This window comes from Schistocerca americana, chromosome 1, assembly GCF_021461395.2.
Source record: "Schistocerca americana isolate TAMUIC-IGC-003095 chromosome 1, iqSchAmer2.1, whole genome shotgun sequence".
Taxonomy (NCBI): domain Eukaryota; kingdom Metazoa; phylum Arthropoda; class Insecta; order Orthoptera; family Acrididae; genus Schistocerca; species Schistocerca americana.
Window position 1 is genome coordinate 543851905 of NC_060119.1, and position 19008 is coordinate 543870912.

General features: G+C 40.7%; 1 protein-coding gene across 1 annotated transcript in view; it reads left to right on the top strand.

The window, feature by feature from the left end:
• Window positions 1-17672, top strand: part of LOC124605780 (U4/U6 small nuclear ribonucleoprotein Prp31) — a 74048-nt gene extending 56376 nt beyond the window's left edge. The window contains exons 7-10 of the mRNA XM_047137669.1: window positions 8843-8983; window positions 13000-13149; window positions 16394-16621; window positions 17052-17672. Coding sequence (XP_046993625.1) covers window positions 8843-8983; window positions 13000-13149; window positions 16394-16621; window positions 17052-17156 — 624 coding nt within the window. The 3' untranslated portion in view covers window positions 17157-17672. The remainder of the gene's footprint in view (window positions 1-8842; window positions 8984-12999; window positions 13150-16393; window positions 16622-17051) is intronic.
• Window positions 17673-19008: the final 1336 nt, after the last annotated feature.

The following is a 19008-nucleotide window of genomic DNA, read 5'->3' on the forward strand; positions in this document are numbered from 1 at the left end:
GTTTCTTCGCCATCTCTCGGCGTACTGTCAGGGTGAATTACTCGCCCTGTTGTAATCGCATCTGGACGGAGGGCGTTTTCCCAACCCGTTGGCAGGATAGCGTTACCATCCCGGTGCTGAAACTTGGTGCAGATCCGCTGGTGGTTGATAGCTATCGCCCTATCTGCCTTACCAATGTTATGTGCAAACTCTGGAACGGATGGTGAGTCGGCGGTTCATGTGGATCCTCAAAGCTCGGGGCTTCCTAGCCCAGCAACAGGGAGGCTTCCGTCAGGGCCACTCAGCGATTGACAATTTAGTTTCGCTAGAGCAGGCTATTTGTACAGCTTTTACTCGGCGAGAACATCTAGTTGCTGTTTTCTTTTATCTTCGGAAACGTACGATAACACCTGGCGCCATCATATCCTTGCTACACTGCACAAATGAGGCTTATGGGGTCCACTTCCGATTTTTCTACAGAATTTCCTCTCCAATCGCTCCTTTCGGGTTCAAGTTTGCACATATTTTAGCTCTGCTCATATTCAGGAGAACTGTGTCCCACAGGGCTTGGTTCTCAGTGTTCCCCTCTTTTTGGTGGCGATTAATGATCTTGCGGCTGCGGTGGGCTCATCAGTCTGTTCCTCTGTATATGCCGGTGACTTTTGTCTTTATTACAGTTCCCCAAGCATCAGTGTCGCTGAATGGCGGCTGCAGGGAGCTATCCAGAAGGCTCATTTTTGGGCATCCAACCATGGTTTTCAGTTCTCAGCCTCCAAGACCCGAGTGATGCATTTCTGTCATCGTCGCACGGTCCACCTCCATCCAGAGCCTACCTTGCCAATGAACTCCTTTGTATTGAGGAGACGCATCGCTTCATTGGCATGCTGTTTGATGCTCACCTCACTTGGACACCTCATCTTTGCGAGCTTAAACAATGGTGCTGGCGGCACCTCAACATCCTTTGCTGCCTCAGCCACACCGTTTGGAGGACTGCACGAACAACCCTCCTACAGCTCTATAAGGCCTTAGTCCAGTCCCGTCTCGACTACGGGAGCATGGTGTATGACTCAGCAGCACCTTGCAACATTGCAGATCCTCGACCCGATTCTACATTGTGGCGTCAGACTGACGACAGGTGCCTTCCACACTGGTCCAGTGACTAGCCTTCTCGTAGAAGCTGGAATCCCCCTAAGATTCCGCCAACAACAGTTGCTTGCGTCATACATCGCCCGCGTCCATACATCGCCCCCGACCACCCAAATTGCAGGCTCCTTTTTCCATCTTCTGCACTCCCCTCCACACGACGGCGGCCTAGGTCGGGTCTCTCGATTGCATTCATTTCCTTCTCTCGTCACTCAAGTCCTTTCCTCTTCCTCCATCCTTCCGGCCCTCTTCTTCTACCCTTCCTTGGTCCCTCCCTCGCTTGCGGCTTTGCTTGTATTTGTCCTGCGACTCCAAGTCCTCCGTTCCACCTGCCAGTCTTCAACAGTTCCTGGCTCTTCTTGCCTCATTTCACGATGCAGATGTAGTCTACACTGATTGTTCTGTGGTTGATGGACGCACTGGGTTTGCTTTCATCCACAGCGACTACGTTGAGCAGCATTCCCTGCCTTGTGGGAGCAGTGTTTTCGCTGCGGAGCTGGTTGCTCTTTATCGTGCACTCGCTCACCTTTCCTCCTGCCCTAGGGAGTCATTTGTCATATGCAGTGACTCCCTGAGTGGATTTCAAGCACTCGACCAGTGTTTTTCTCGGGACCCTTTGGTGCATGGTATTCAAGTTTCTATTTTTGCTCTCGCTGAGTGTGGTCGTTCAGCGACGTTTGTGTGGACCCCGGGCCACATCGGAATTCCAGGAAACAAACGTGTCGATCGGTTGGCCAAGCAGGCCACCACTTCGCCACCCCTGGAGCTTGGTGTCATGAAAAAAGACCTCCAGTCAGCCCTACATAGCAAGGTCCGTGATGTCTGGAGCTCTGAATGGTCTGTCTTGAACACGCCAAATAAACTCTGCATGGTCAAGTCGTCCACAACCGTATGGAACTCATCCTTGAGGGGCACACATAGGGACTCAGTTGTTCTCTGCCGTCTCCAAATTGGACATATGCGGTTGACCCACAGCTATCTCCTTCGTCATGAGAACCCGCCCAAGTGTCTCTGTGATGCAGGGCTGACAGTGGTGCATCTGCTGGTGGACTGCCCCCTTTTAGCCCCCTTGCGGCAGTCCTTTAATTTACCAGCTGCACTTCCTTTAATTCTAGGGGCTGATGCCTCTATAGCTGACTCAGTTTTACGTTTTATCCGTGCAGCTGGGTCTTATCACTCGCTCTAGTGCGAGAGCCCACATGATTTCTCAGGCTACACCCACTCCCGCGACTTTTAATTGTGATGTGGATACCAAAATAGTGTCTTTTATGGTAACAAGTTGTGTTGGTACGTCTATCAACGCTTTCCAGCTGGAGGTTCTTCATTTGTAGTTGAGAGGTTGACCTTTTACCTGATTCATCAACCACTGTAGTCTGTTTTACCCTGGTCAACTATTTGCTCTGCTCCTTTTAAATGTCCTCTATTTTGTGTTACTGCGGTGTTCATTTTAGCTCTGTACCCCTTGGTGTTCCCTCCCTCTGGGTCCAGAGGTTACACTTTTACTGTATAGGCCTTTTACAAGTATGTCTGTTTGGAACTGGGGACTGATGACCCTGATGTTTAGTTCCCATCAAACCCCAAAACCAACCAACCATTATGAAAGGAAGGGATACACATAATGTATGTACTTACATAAATTATGCATTTATATTTACTTACATCAAAGTGCTTCTCTCTTCTTGTTCTTTATTAGCATTTTATTTAATTATGGCAACCTGAATGTCATACAGGGTTGGGAAGTGAAATGGGAAATTTTGAAATACGCTAGACTCCCACAAATCTGGCCATTTCAAACAATGGAAAATCCAGGAAGTAATGGAATGATATTATGAAAAGGAAAGTTGCTACTTACCATATAGCGGAAATGCTGAGTCGCAGATAGGCACAACAAAAACACTGCCACACACAAAGCTTTCGACCAGTAAGGCCTTCAACAAAAATACACACACACACACACACACACACACACACACACACGCACGCTCGCGACTGCAGTCTCAGACAACTAAAACGGAGACTGCAGTCGTGTGTGTGAGTTGTGTTTGCACGCGCGCGCGCGCGGGTGTGTGTGTGTGTGTGTGTGTGTGTGTGTGTGTGTGTGTGTGTGTGTGGTAGGGGGATAGCGTATTAGTCTAAATGCCAGGTTATTGAGAGTGTATAAAATTTAGTTTAAGCACATAGGGACTATACTTTATTAAATCAAAAACTACGAGGTGCATTCAATAATTGACACAACATATTTTCTTTCTTGGCCAATTTTGCTCAAAATATCTGGAATTTGTTGTGTGTCATAGTGCAATATTTTGCTTCAGCCCCAATAGTTTCATGGGATTCTGATAGGTGGTGAGGTGGTGACAGTACACTTCACCTTCAAAATGGTGTCTGTAATGGAGGTATGTTGTAAGCAGAGAGCTGTCATCGAGTTCTTTCGGTAGAAATCCAGAGCATCCTGGATATTGATCAGCACTTGCAGAATGTCTAAAGAGACCTGACCGTGAGCCAAAACATGATTCATTGGGTGAAGCCTCTTTCATTGTCACAACACAGCCGGGAAAACCTGTCAGCTCTCCCGCATGTCAGCAAGCCACACACAGCTGTGGGTAATGCAGTGTTGAAATTTACAGACACTGGTATTCAAGGTGATCGACGGATCCCAACCAAACACCTTGCTGCACAACTGGACACCTCTGTTGGTAGTACTGACACACTTGTCCACCAGTCGGGGTACTCAAAGATGTAAAGCTGCAGTTTCTTGCCACCTAACGCAGGACTATAAAAAACAATGAAGGACCATCTTTGTGGAATAGGTTGCATGTTAGGAGGCTGACTGTGACTATTTTCTGTTGAATGTTGCTACGTGTGATGAAACATGGGTTCATCACTTGGAACTGGAAACAAAACTGCAATCCGTGGAGTGGCGCCACACCACTTCTCCAGGGGAGAAAAAGTTCAAAGCCGCACCCTCAGCCAGTAGAACACGGTCTTCTGGGATGCTGAGTCTTTTTGATGTCCTCCCTTATAGTGCAACGATCAACATGGAAGTGGTTGTGCTACCTTCAGGAAATTGAAGAAACGACTTCAGCTTGTTCGTCGTCTCAAAAATGCAAATGAACTTTTCACTCTCTATGACAACGCAAGGCCTCGCACATCTGTGCACCTGAGAGGAGCTCACAAAACTGTATTGGATTGTTCATCCTCTTCTACTCTGCAGGTCGGATCTCACACCCTCTGTCTTCCACCTTCTTGGCCCAATGAAGGATGCACTCTACATGTAGCAGTACAAGGATGATAGGGAGGTTATTGATGCAGCAGGATGTTGGTTCCAATAACAACCATTAGAGAAGTATCTTGTGGGCATACATACCCTCCCAGTATGATGGCATAAGGCCATCACATTGAACGGAGAGTAATTGAAAAATGGGGTTTTGTAGCCAAAAAAGTGGTGTATAATACGGCGTATTGGAATCCTGAATATAACCAACCAGCTTTCTTAAAAAAAAAAAAGTTGCATTACTTGTTGAACACATCTTGTGCATCCATGTCCATAGAAAACTTGGTGATGTGTGTGTGTGTGTGTGTGTGTGTGTGTGTGTGTGTGTGTGTGTGTACGTACACATACAGTAGCATCACTCACTACAAAAAAAATCCTGACTTTTTAGTTGTTGTAATGGTGGTACGTGATGGTGGCATGCTTTATCACTCACCCGTTTTGCTGGCGTTACATCAGTACTGCATGTATCTGGTTGTAGCATAATGTGCTCTAGGAAGATTGTCTGCATCTTCAGTACCAGTAGAGTGAGAAAGTTTCATGCTCCACCCTCATATGTGCCCTTCTTCATCACTTTCATTACTACCATTGTGCACACTTTTCATTATTTCTTCATCAATTTATCCTACTCTTTGAAGCTTGTGGAACATGTCAATGTTCAAAGTACCAGCAGTTTATGTTACCAAATTGACGGACTCATCAGTGTCACTCAGTACTACCTTCAGCTCTGCAACAATGGATGGGCACATTTTTTTCCATCTCTTCAGTATGGTAGCATTCTCTAGTTTATCCCATGCTTCTGCTCTTTGGAACACATCACCTAAGTTGAGTGCATTCCACACCTTCAACATAACCTTGGTAGAGTTCTTTTCACATTAGTTCGATGAACTGCCCATTGACAATTACATTTAATTGTTTCCAAAATTACCTGGCTGAATCATGGCTATGACATTGTGTGCAAGAATGAATGCTTGCATAACATTGGTCTTTAGAGCCACATCAGAAGAATGGTGGGGGAGCATTTCTCCGCTCAGGGACTGGGTGTTGTGTTGTTGTCCTAATCATCATCATTTCATTCCCATCGATGTGCAAGTCGCCGAAGTGGTGTCAGATCGAAAGACTTGCACCAGGCGAGCGGTCTACCCGATGGGAGGCCCTCGTCACACGACATTTTTTTTATTGTCGGTTATTAATATAGCTTTCAGTAGAAGATTTTTATTTTTTGCCTCTTTTCTTACAGCTGGTAGAAATGTTATGTGGAACCACCAAGAGGCTATTTCTCTGTCCATCCACACTTTCTTCTGAGCACAGTGTTGCACTGGTAATACGAGGGCTGTTCAAAAAGTAAGGTGACTTCTCAAATTGCAGGGCAACATACATTTGACTATACATCTTTTCTTTTTTGTTATGTTAGTGCACATGTCCCGAACATATGTTCACAGCTTCAAGTTTTCAGCGTGCTTCATTTGTTTTGACAGATAGAAAGGTTAGACGTGTTTTAGTGTGCTCGGCAATTTTCAGTTATTATAAAAAATGGAGCAAAGAATTTGCATCAAATTTTGTGTGAAAAATGGAACCAAGTGCTCTAAAAAACTTGAAATGTTAACAGTGGCATATGGTGAGTCTGCTCTAAGTACCAAAAAAAATGTTTATCACTGGTACAACCTTTTCCAAGATGGCCGAGAAAATGCCAGTGGTGGACCTCGCTCTGGATGCCCCAGCACATCAACAACAGATAACGTCAAAGCTGTGAGGAAATTGTTTCGGAAAATTGTCGAATTACCATAAGGGAAGTTGCTAAGGATGTTGGCATATCAGTTGGCTTGTGTCATGCAATTTTTTCGGATGTTTTGGTAATTATACATGTGTCAGCGAAGTTTGTTCCATACCTTTTCAATTTTGATCAGAAGAACCATCACATGACCATCATTCGGGCACTCTTGCGTGGTTTCAGTGATCCTGATTTGCTCAAAAGGGTCATAACTAGTGAGGTAACACGGGTTTACAGCAGTGATGTCGAAACCAAAGCCTCATATATTTCTGTTGCTCTGTTGAAAACAGTGTGGATTTTGAGATTTCTGTGTCACTGTAAGTGGTGGAGTAGGAGTGCCATTTGCGGTACAACACACCATTAATGTTAACTTTCTGTTTCTGTTGTTTAAACCCATACGCTTCCTTCTTATCCTTCACATCTAGTGTTTTGGAGGAAGCTTCTTGGAGAAGAAGCCAGTTTCATCAGCATTGTACAAGGCATCCTGTTGAATCTTCTGCCTCTATCTTCCATCTCACCTTTGCCAACTCTTTTGCATCTTTTTCATTAGCTGAGCGACTTTCCCCAGTGAATGTCATCTGCTGCAACACCACGTCGTGTTTTTCAGTTTGATAGCCACATCTCGCTTGCTGCAAACAAGTTACTAACAAGTTATTTGTTAAATGCAACTGATTTTTCCTGTATTATTGGGCCACTGACAGGAATTCCTTTGCTGTGTTGTATGAATCATCTGTAAACAGATACGTCCAGTTCTTCACTCTCAGTTTTCCCAACTTGCTCTCCATTTGTGTTGCATGCTGTAGAATAACATCTTTCTTTTTGATGTCATACAACATGGAAATGGAAGAGGATGTAGATGAAGATGAAATGGGAGATATGATACTGCGTGAAGAGTTTGACAGAGCACTGAAAGACCTGAGTCGAAACAAGGCCCCCGGAGTAGACAATATTCCATTGGAACTACTGACGGCCGTGGGAGAGCCAGTCCTGACAAAACTCTACCATCTGGTGAGCAAGATGTATGAAACGGGCGAAATACCCTCAGACTTCAAGAAGAATATAATAATTCCAATCCCAAAGAAAGCAGGTGTTGACAGATGTGAAAATTACCGAACTATCAGCTTAATAAGTCACAGCTGCAAAATACTAACACGAATTCTTTACAGACGAATGGAAAAACTAGTAGAAGCCAACCTCGGGGAAGATCAGTTTGGATTCCGTAGAAACACTGGAACACGTGAGGCAATACTGACCATACGACTTATCTTAGAAGAAAGATTAAGGAAAGGCAAACCCACGTTTCTAGCATTTGTAGACTTAGAGAAAGCTTTTGACAATGTTGACTGGAATACTCTCTTTCAAATTCTAAAGGTGGCAGGGGTAAAATACAGGGAGCGAAAGGCTATTTACAATTTGTACAGAAACCAGATGGCAGTTATAAGAGTCGAGGGACATGAAAGGGAAGCAGTGGTTGGGAAGGGAGTAAGACAGGGTTGTAGCCTCTCCCCGATGTTGTTCAATCTGTATATTGAGCAAGCAGTAAAGGAAACAAAAGAAAAATTCGGAGTAGGTATTAAAATTCATGGAGAAGAAATAAAAACTTTGAGGTTCGCCGATGACATTGTAATTCTGTCAGAGACAGCAAAGGACTTGGAGGAGCAGTTGAATGGAATGGACAGTGTCTTGAAAGGAGGATATAAGATGAACATCAACAAAAGCAAAACAAGGATAATGGAGTGTAGTCTAATTAAGTCGGGTGATGCTGAGGGAATTAGATTAGGAAATGAGGCACTTAAAGTAGTAAAGGAGTTTTGCTATTTGGGGAGCAAACTAACTGATGATGGTCGAAGTAGAGAGGATATAAAATGTAGGCTGGCAATGGCAAGGAAAGCGTTTCTGAAGAAGAGAAATTTGTTAACATCCAGTATTGATTTAAGTGTCAGGAAGTCATTTCTGAAAGTATTCGTATGGAGTGTAGCCATGTATGGAAGTGAAACATGGACGATAAATAGTTTGGACAAGAAGAGAATAGAAGCTTTCGAAATGTGGTGCTACAGAAGAATGCTGAAGATTAGATGGGTAGATCACATAACTAATGAGGAAGTATTGAATAGGATTGGGGAGAAGAGAAGTTTGTGGCACAACTTGACCAGAAGAAGGGATCGGTTGGTAGGACATGTTCTGAGGCATCAAGGGCTCACCAATTTAGTATTGGAGGGCAGCGTGGAGGGTAAAAATCGTAGAGGGAGACCAAGAGATGAATACACTAAGCAGATTCAGAAGGATGTAGCCTGCAGTAGGTACTGGGAGATGAAAAAGCTTGCACAGGATAGGGTAGCATGGCGAGCTGCATCAAACCAGTCTCAGGACTGAAGACCACAACAACAACAACAACAACAACAACATTGTTTGTCAAACATTGTACTTAGCAGCAGTGGCTTTTTGCTAAGAACCTCAGTTCAGTTTATCTAAAATTCTGCGTTTCTGCTTGGGGTCTACCATAATTCATTCCTTTTTAGAAACCCTGATACTGAAATGTAAATTTCAAACATGCATATCATTATTTAACGCTGTAATTAACTAAGAATATTTTTGTGCTGGATAATTTGGAAGTAAATAACTTTTCAGTATTCCACTTACGGCTTGTGACTTTGTTAAAGTATTAAATTATATGATTTCAGGATCTCAGGCGCAAAGCAGCGAGGCTAGTAGCTGCTAAAAGCACATTAGCAGCACGTGTTGATGCTTGTCATATAAGTGCAGATGGTCACATTGGCAAGCAGTTTAGAGAAGAAATTGAAAAAAAGCTGGACAAACTGACTGTAAGTTTTGAAATACGCAACACTCAACTCCTACTGTCATTATTTTGGAGAGTCAATTTCAAAGACTACTTCACTATAGAAAAAATGTCAACAGCTTAACAAGTATGTGGCATTTGTCCCTATTTTTATAATAATCTACCTTAGTGCCCATTGCTCCACTCATGTAGACTGTATGGCCTGCACAGTTTTTAATCAAATTTCTACATTATTCACAAATTGCAACATGTTCTAAACTTTTCACACTTATTAAGGCCATAGATGTATGGTTATTTCCAAATGTACTTCTAGCCAAACAGCAATTCTGGTAGTCGGAGTCAGAGTCCTTCATCAATCCCGCATTTGGGTTCTTGCATAAAAACTTCCATGTCCTAATGTATATTTCTTTGGAAGTCAAATACCAGTTTTCGTAGATTTCAGTTTAAAAATGTTGTAATATAACAAATTATTTTCATACAAATTTTCATGCCCCTGAAATGAAATGAAATGATTGTATGGCATTGTTGACTGGGAGGCCCCATGCAGGGGAGTTTGATGATGATGGACACACAACACCCAGTCATCTCAAGGCAGAGAAAATCCCTGACCCTTCCAGGAATAGAACCCAGAATCTCGTGCACAGGAAGAGAGAATGCTACCACAAGACCACGAGTTGATGCCCCTATTTCACCTCCATAGGGACTGAATTTCCAAAGACATGGAAACTGGAATTTTTTTATTTATTTTTTTATTACTAACCAAGAAGTAAAATACCAATTTTCATATATGTAGCTTTAAAAATGCTTTAGTAGCTCTATAATAATCTTTATTTTCTTCCAACAACAACTTTCACCCCCACAGTGTTAACTTTCCAAAAATGCTCATACAGATATTTCTGACCAAGAAACCAAATACTGATTTTCTGTAATTCTAACTTCAAAGGTGCCTTGATAATGATATATTTTCAAAAAAATCTTTCAACCCATATTTCACTCCCATAGTGGTGGAATTTTGAAAAATCCATTCTTAAATAATGCCTACACTATAAGACCAACGCTATCTCCGAATTTCAGGTTTCTATCCTTAGCGGTTTGGGCTAGGTGATAAAGTCAGTCATGACATTTCCTTTTATATGTGGAGATAAAGGTAATTTTATGTAGTCCCAACTGAAAATAAATTACCTTTTGTTCTGCAGTTCAGAGCTTAACTTGAGTAATATTTCTTAAACGTATGTGCTTTGCAGAGCACTGCACTTCGTTATTGGTAGCCATGGGATTGGAAGACAGCATTTTCAAGTGATGGTTGCTTGTGATTTGAGAGTGGGTCCAGGAAAAATCAGTAACTTGAACTTTTGTTGTTATTATTATTATTATTATTATTATTGTTATTTTCGATTATTCCCATTTAAGAGAGCGTTTGAACTTGAATTCCTTTATGATGATTGTTTATGTTTTTTCTGAGCCCAAATTTTCTTCATGTGTTCACTGTGTTGTTTCTTTCACTCCACTGTCCATTTGCATTCTGCATCCTGGTCTCTTCTGTGTTGTGGTGTCAAATTTTATTTTTATATATATATATATATATATATATATATATATATAATGGAAGGAAACATTCCACGTGGGAAAAATTATATATAAAAACAAAGATGAGGTGACTTACCGAACAAAAGCGCTGGCAGGTCGATAGACACACAAACAAACACAAACATACACACAAAGTTCAAGCTTTCGCAACAAACTGTTGCCTCATCAGGAAAGAGGGAAAGAGAGGGGAAGACGAAAGGAAGTGGGTTTTAAGGGAGAGGGTAAGGAGTCATTCCAATCCCGGGAGCGGAAAGACTTACCTTAGGGGGAAAAAAGGACAGGTATACACTCGCACACACGCACATATCCATCCACACATACAGACACAAGCAGACATATGTCTGCTTGTGTCTGTATGTGTGGATGGATATGTGCGTGTGTGCGAGTGTATACCTGTCCTTTTTTCCCCCTAAGGTAAGTCTTTCCGCTCCCGGGATTGGAATGACTCCTTACCCTCTCCCTTAAAACCCACTTCCTTTCGTCTTCCCCTCTCCTTCCCTCTTTCCTGATGAGGCAACAGTTTGTTGCGAAAGCTTGAACTTTGTGTGTATGTTTGTGTTTGTTTGTGTGTCTATCGACCTGCCAGCGCTTTTGTTCGGTAAGTCACCTCATCTTTGTTTTTTTATATATATATATATATATATATATTCCTGAATTCAGTTCTATTTTCTGCATTTTTTACTGTTATGTGTGCTTGTCTGAGGTCGTCTTCAACTTCTTTTATCCATTTTGTTTTCCCATGGAATGGATATGGACTTAAAGAATTCACTTTGAAATTCTGTTTTCATTCATCCTATGGATATGTCCGTAGAATTGCATTCTTCTTTTCCTTATTGTATCCGTAATCTTGTCTGCGTATTTGTATAATTCTGATGTGGGTCTCTTCATCCAGATTCCTTGCTCTTGTATCGGGCCAAAAATTTTCCTGAGAATTTTCCTTTCTTGTTTCTCTATTTCTTTGATTTTAGTTTGCCCACCTATTTGTGTTGTTTCAGATGCATACAGTGCCTCCGGAAGTACGACAGTGTTGTAGTGCCTCAATTTTGCGTTAATGGATATGGAGTTTTTGTTATAATAGGTCCACATGAGTTTATATGCTTTCTGTAGTTTTTTTATTCTTTCCTCATTGGCCTTTAGGTTGATCCCTGATGGCGGGATGATTTCTCCCAGGTACTTAAAATGTGGTACTTGTACGATTTTCCCATGGGTTGTCACAATTGGCAATTTGTCTTGTGGCACTCTTTCTATGTACTGGGTTTTCTCATATGAGATTTGCAGGCCAGTTCTTTGTGCAATTTCGTGTAACTTCTCTATGGCGTTAGTGGCTTCTTTTCTATTATTTTGTCATTGTTATTGGGGATTTTCTTTTCATGATCACAGATAGTCATTTGTTACCTCAATAAATTCAGGTGTGCAAAGATTTACCTCTAAGACTGTAGTTTTCTGGCTACATAGCAGCGGTCATTGTTGGAGAAAATGTGTTTTGTGTTTCAAGAAGAAAGAGTATAACTGCTGCACTTTGAAGCAAGATCTTACATGAGTCTCCTTGCTGGGAAGGATTTGGACACCATTCCAGTCTAGGAAGAAACTGCTCATAATTGTGAGTTCTGTCAATTGATACCTGCTGTATTTAATTCTGGCTGGTAAAGTTTGATGGTCAACATCATAACAGGTAACAAAATGTATCTGTATAAGTTTCACAGATGAAGCAGCAGTCATGCGTATGAAATTCCCTGATGATGCTCATCCTGAAAAGTAAAGAGCTCAAAGAGTTCAGGCAGAATAATGGACTTTTTCTCAGCTGTAATCAATAATCACATAAAAAAGAATAAGGCTGTAATAGAAGATCTTATGTTGGAGCACATCATCTTAAACTTTTCAAGAATATGTAGGAGAAGCAACAAAATACAAGCCTTGATAGGACAATGTTCAACATGAATCCCACACTTGATCACAGAATACAAGCATTTTTTTCAGCAGACCTCTACCAAAATATATTCATATCAAAATTTCTTTTAAGATTTGCCCGTGTATGATTACTTTCTCATCCCAAAAGGAGAAGAACTGCATGCCCAAGAAACATTTTTGAACAACATTCTCAAGGTGCACTGGTGCATGCAAGTCAAAGTACTCAATCTACTGTTGTTAATGCCGTTTCCAAGATATGTCCCCACACTGACTGACAAAAGTGAATGCAAGGAAGACCTCACACCTTATGATTTTCAATTCTTTTCGCCAAACATCTGCTGTGATATTTCCCTCTTTTTTTTTAAAAAAAAGTAGAATTTAGTGTTCGAAAATAAAGTCAATAACAGTTGTTCTCTGTATGTTACTCTACATTTGCAGCTCATAATTTTCACTGCTTTTTACTTATAACATTTTATTATTATTTTTTTAAGTGATGCAGTCACTAATATTCATTTGAGTTATTTCATATTTTTTTCAATTTCATAGGAGCCTCCACCAGTGAAATTTGTGAAGCCTCTTCCAAAACCTATTGATGCTGGTAGAAAGAAACGAGGTGGTAAGAGGGTTCGGAAGATGAAAGAACGATATGCCATGACTGAATTTCGAAAGCAAGCAAACAGGCTTAACTTCGCTGATGTATGTATAGTTTTTAGTGTGGTACATGTGAAATGTGTTTTGTGATAGACCGGATGAAATTTTATAAAATCTCTGTTGTCACTAATTTAATTAGTCTACTTTCTGTATTTCTTATTCTACTTTCTGAACAGTTAAAATTTTTAGGCAGATTGTATTTAGTTCTCTTATAGCATGTCATACTCTTAAGCACAAAGAACTGTTTTATATTACAATTGACAATCGAATAAACATGTGACATTTTTTGCACAAATGTTTATCCAATTTAATGCAAATTTTAGCGGTTGTATTCCAGTCAGTATCTCCAGACTTTGGAAGTAATTTATGTAATACATACTGAAATAATCTTGTGTCTTTGCCTTGAGCAAAAACAACTGGAACTGAGTCATGCAGTTTCAGTTCTGGAGAAGGGACTTAACTTTGCTTGCATCCCTAAGCTCAAACCAGCCTCAGACATACATCATCAGTGCAGTTGAGCAAGTTGTGGTGTGACTACCACCTGAAACAGTTGAAGTAGTATGTTGTGAAACCTGCCATGCTCTGACAAGAACTAAGCCTACAAAATCGAACATTACCTGCAAGAGAGGGCAGCTATTTGGGACCTAAGAGAATGTCCTGAGATAGTTGTCATATCGCCTGACAAAGGCAGCGCTACTGCTGTTCTTTCCCACAAGGACAACAATGAGAAAATACAGAATCTGCTAGATGACGATTCCTAAAGGGATATCAAAGTTGACCCTACAAAGAATGTGGAGAACAGGACTAGGACTCTTCTAAAGGATGCACAATTATCCTAGGACACAGAATTATTAGAGGGGCTCACCAAAAAACTGTTACTTCAAGGACCTGTACTGCCAAGACTTTATGGACTCCCCAAAGTTCACGAAGATGGGATGCCATTGCACCTCCGTCAGCAACATTATGACGCTAACATTATTTGCTAGTAAAATACATGACAGAAACACTAAGCCCTTATGTTGGTAAATGCATTCATCATGTACGCAAGTCTGTGGATTTTGTAAAATGCCTCAACAACTTGAAGGTGAAAAACTCAGGTATTCTGGTGAGTTTTGAAGTTGTTTCATTATTTACCAGGATACCTCTGTGAGAGGCACTAGAGCTTATTGGTCAGAAATTTGACAAGACATCCACCAGTCTTTTCAGGCATGTCCTAATCTCCACTCATTTTCTGTTTAATGGTGAATTCTATGAAGATACAGAAGGAATCGCAATGGGCACCCCACTCTCTCCTGTGTCGCAAATTTTTTATGGAGTACTTTGAGGTGGAGGCCCTAGCATCATCTAAATGGAAATCAATGTGTTTTTTCTGTTATGTGGATGACACGTTTATCATCTGTCCCCATGAAAGAGACAAACTCCTTTACTTCCTTACACATTTGAACTCCATACACCCCCAATATCAAATTCACTGTGGACAACAAAGTAGAAGAAATATTACCATTCCTGGACATTATGGTCAAGAGAAGAGCTGATGGTATCCTGAGACACAATATGTATTGGAAGAAAATTCTCACTGACCTGTATTTGCATGCAGACAGCTGCCACCACCCTTTGCAGACGAATGGGGTACTAAAAATACTAGTACACAGGTTGCGCACCATTTCAGACAAAGATGGTTTGCCCCAGAAGGTGGAACACCTAAGTACCTCAGAACTGTGTTCCGAAAAAAATAGTACCCAGAATGGGAGATTAAGCACGCTCTCTGCCCCACTACAACAGTACAACCTGTGGAAGCAGAAGTTGTGGAGGAAGGGGCAGCCACTGTCTTTACACCGTACACTGGCACTCTATTGGGAAAAATCAGATACATGTTGAAGAATCATCAAGTGAAAATGTTTTTTGCCCACCCACTAACATACGAGCATTACTGGAAAGTGTCAAAGATGATCTCGGTTTTCAGAAGGCGGGCGTATACCAGATTCCATGTCACCGTGGGAAGACATATATTGAACACAGTCAAAGATTGTTGCTGAGAACACAAGAGGCACACTCAACTGACATATCCCGAGTCAACTGTCGTAGAGCACTGTTTGTTCAAGAATCACACAATGGATTATGTACATACCAAGATTTCGGCACAGACTTTCAAATACTGGGACATTATCAGTAGAGATACAATAGAAGTTCACACCAGGGACAATTTAAATCAACCAAGATTGTGGCTATAATCTTAGCAAGACTTGGAAACCAGCACTGAATTTAATTAAGAAGACTCACAGCAAACAAAATGATCTGATGACTAGGGTGGACAGAAAACTTATGTCAACGCTATCATCGATGCCAATACTAGTGTCACCACAACTGCTGACGAGCAGCTGCGGGCCCAAACCATGGACAGAATGACTTATGAGGGCAGGGGATATTAGTTGGCTGCCCGCCCGTAGGAGCTCAGTTCGTCAGCACACCTGATGATGGTGACACATCTGATCACCGAAATATTGTGTCCACTGGACACTATGAATTGGCAGTACACCTGTGGACCGTTCCGTCAACAAATACAGTACGAGAAACTGAAGAATCACAGAGTAATCGGTATATTCGGTTCACACTTCCTTAGCTGTGGTGGCCAAATAGCTATACTTAGGGGTTCCAGTGGTAATTTGTTTAGACCCATCTGTCTTTGCCCCATTGTCCTTTTTGGCACTGACATTTTTGTACTGGCATTGAACGTACAAAAATTCTGCAAGTTTGAGAAAAACTCCCACCAACTGTCATGCTCAGCAAGATGCATTCAAAGAAGTTACTTCTGCAAGTTGCCAGACCGTGCAGTAGTAGACTTGCTTGGGGGTGTTTCCACATGAAAGAACCTGCGGCAGTGGCTTTTGTAAGTGGCTTGCGGAAGTTTACTTGCTAGTGGATACAAGCCTGTAAAATGTTTTCTTTATTGAACATTTTACTTACTGCTCACCTACCTCTCTCTACGTACACTATCATCTCTTGAAAACAATAGGATGAAATCTCAGGTCAATTTATGTTTGTGAGACTTGTATAAAAGTCAAATTCCAATTTATCTTTGTAAACCACAAAATGTATTTGTCAGGCGTTTTACTTAATTTCAAGCAAGTCCAAGAACTTTTGATAATGGATACAATGCTAGTAATTTTATGATGTTTGTGATTTACACAGAGGCTATACTTTTAATGATCTAAATACAGCCAGTACACTGGATGTTAAAAGCAGGTCTCCTTTATAATTGTTGTAGAGGGTTCTGTTATTTTGTTTTTAGATTGAGGATGATGCCTACCAAGAAGATCTTGGCTATACCAGAGGAACAATTGGTAAAACTGGAACAGGTCGTATCAGGTTACCCCAGGTTGATGAGAAAACCAAAGTACGCATTTCCAAGACATTACAAAAGAATCTGCAAAAGCAACAACAAGTTTGGGGAGGAAGTACAACTGTGAAAAAGCAAGTGTCGGGTACAGCCTCTAGTGTGGCTTTCACACCACTCCAGGTAAATAAGCCTTAATGGCTTCTTTCTACATATGAAACTTCACACGGTGATCTTCATACGGTACTGATATTTTGTACAATTCTGAATGTGTTTCTCTCAAATTTTGTGAAAAATGTCTGCTGTTTTCCTAATGTTGCTTAAATTCAATGGTCATAGGGTGCAGCTATCTTTCAAATTTTGTAGTTTTTCAGCGTTTGTATCAGTAATTTTTATGTCATGAAGAACACATTTGTGTCAGTATCAGTTTTCACACAAAAAAATGCAGTAATTATTATCTAGACTGAATTTACTGGTAAAAAGAGAGGATGAACGTGTAACAGACATTTCAAAAGTATAATAAAATAGTAAAGCAGATTATGTGAATGAAAGAGCTGGAACAAAGATGAGGACTGACCATGAATTTTATATTTACATCCATTTTTGTTTCCAGGGTCTTGAAATTGTTAATCCACAAGCAGCGGAAAAGAAGATTAATGAAGCAAATGCGAAATACTTTTCCAACACATCTGGTTTTATTAAAATACAAAAAACGTGAATAACATGTTATTGATGTAAAATTTGTGAAACTATCAAATGCAAGCACTGTGTACGGGTATAAACTTTGTGCTCAAAATCTTTGCACAAGAACACTGTGCCATTCTCAGGTAAATATCATCAGGTCAAATATATTTTTATTTGCAACACTTTTTTTACAGCAGATTCAATCAGTCCCACAGAAGAACCATATCTATGCGGTGTGTGCTAAGAGTATTGGTTGTTGGACATACTTTTCATTTGTTTGTGTCATTCATATTGAATTAATAATCACACTTCAAAGAAATATTTATTAGCTACTCATCCAGCAATTCTCTATCATGGGCAGTGCTTGAAAACTGAAATGAAAGTAATCTTAGTAATGTGCAACAGGGTCTTTTTCTAACCTGTGTTAATGTTGTTGTCTTTGTAAATATAATTATTGAAAGACTGATTATCCAGTTATATGGATTGTATAAAATGATACTGTGTAAAAAACATACAAAAAATTAAAATTGTAAGTTTTCTATTTCCAAAATACATGTATTTTATTGTTTTGTTGAATAAAATTACTGTAGAATAAAGATATCTATACAAAAGGCTACTGTGTACTAATTTAAAAATCTTTTCAAGAAATGTCACTGAATCCTACATTGACTCGACATGTAACTGGAAACTAATGGATATTGTTTATTGATTTCACTTACTGACCTTGTCTTTCAAAGAGAGCAGTAGAGCAATTTTTTTTTGTGTGTGTGTGTGTGTGTGTGTGTGTGTGTGTGTTTCGGGGGGGGGGGGGGGGGCTCCAGACGGACCACCAATTGTAGAATACCACTACACCATACTGTGTATTGTGTATGTGCAGTTTATCAAACATCTAAAAGTAATGCTTGGTAAAGATGTCTTCACATTCAAAAGCAGAGCTGGGACCCCGTGCTTCATACTATCATGCATGTAATGTTTTTTTACCAGACTAGAACATCACACTTGTTAAAGAGTTTCTAGACTTACTTATGTGGAAATGTTAAACACACAATTCAATACAATTCTTGAGAGAAGTTGTCAGTGGACATCACCTGTAGTATGCTAGTATGCCTTGTTTGCTTGGGGGGGGGGGGGGGGGGGGAAGCAAATGCAGAAAAGAAGAGGTCTGTTAATCATTGGCAGCTCACACAAATAATGATACCCCTTAGGGAAATGTTAGTGGAAAATGGGATGGATCGTCTTTTGCACTCAGTGTGTATGTTTGGAGACCTCTTCCAGTGCGTTGAAGAGGCTGTTCCAGCATTCATAGAGAGAGCAATGTGTAACCTACAGCAGATTGTGGTGTACATTGGAAGAGCTGATGCCTGTCATCTGGACTCTTCAAGTTCATGTTTGGATCTTTCCAGCAGAAGACAGGAAAGACTGAGAAGACCAGCCTTGTTCACAGAATTCAAGAAATCTCACTGTGTGTGTGTGTGTGTGTGTGTGTGTGTGTGTTCTCTCCTCAGAACTGATTTTGTTCTCCTGGTTCCAGGTTAAGTGAAACGCTTGAACCAGAGACTCTGAAGGTTATCTATGATGAGGTACACAGGCAGTTATGAATGACATATGTGTTATATTAAACTATCCATTTCATTAACTTAATTTTGTGACTTGGGTGTGTTTGTTGCTATGTTAATCATATTTGTATGTGACAGAAAAATATTTACATTGTTGCATCTCAGTGGGTTACAGACAACTGCTTCCAGTAAGCTGAGAGACTTACTGTTAAATGAAAAAGAGGAAATTGTTGTGTACATTTCATGACAAAAATATGCTTAGGTAACTTCATGTTTGAAGTCACACATTCATGTCATCAAATGTGCAAAGAAATTCTTTGTGGAACTATA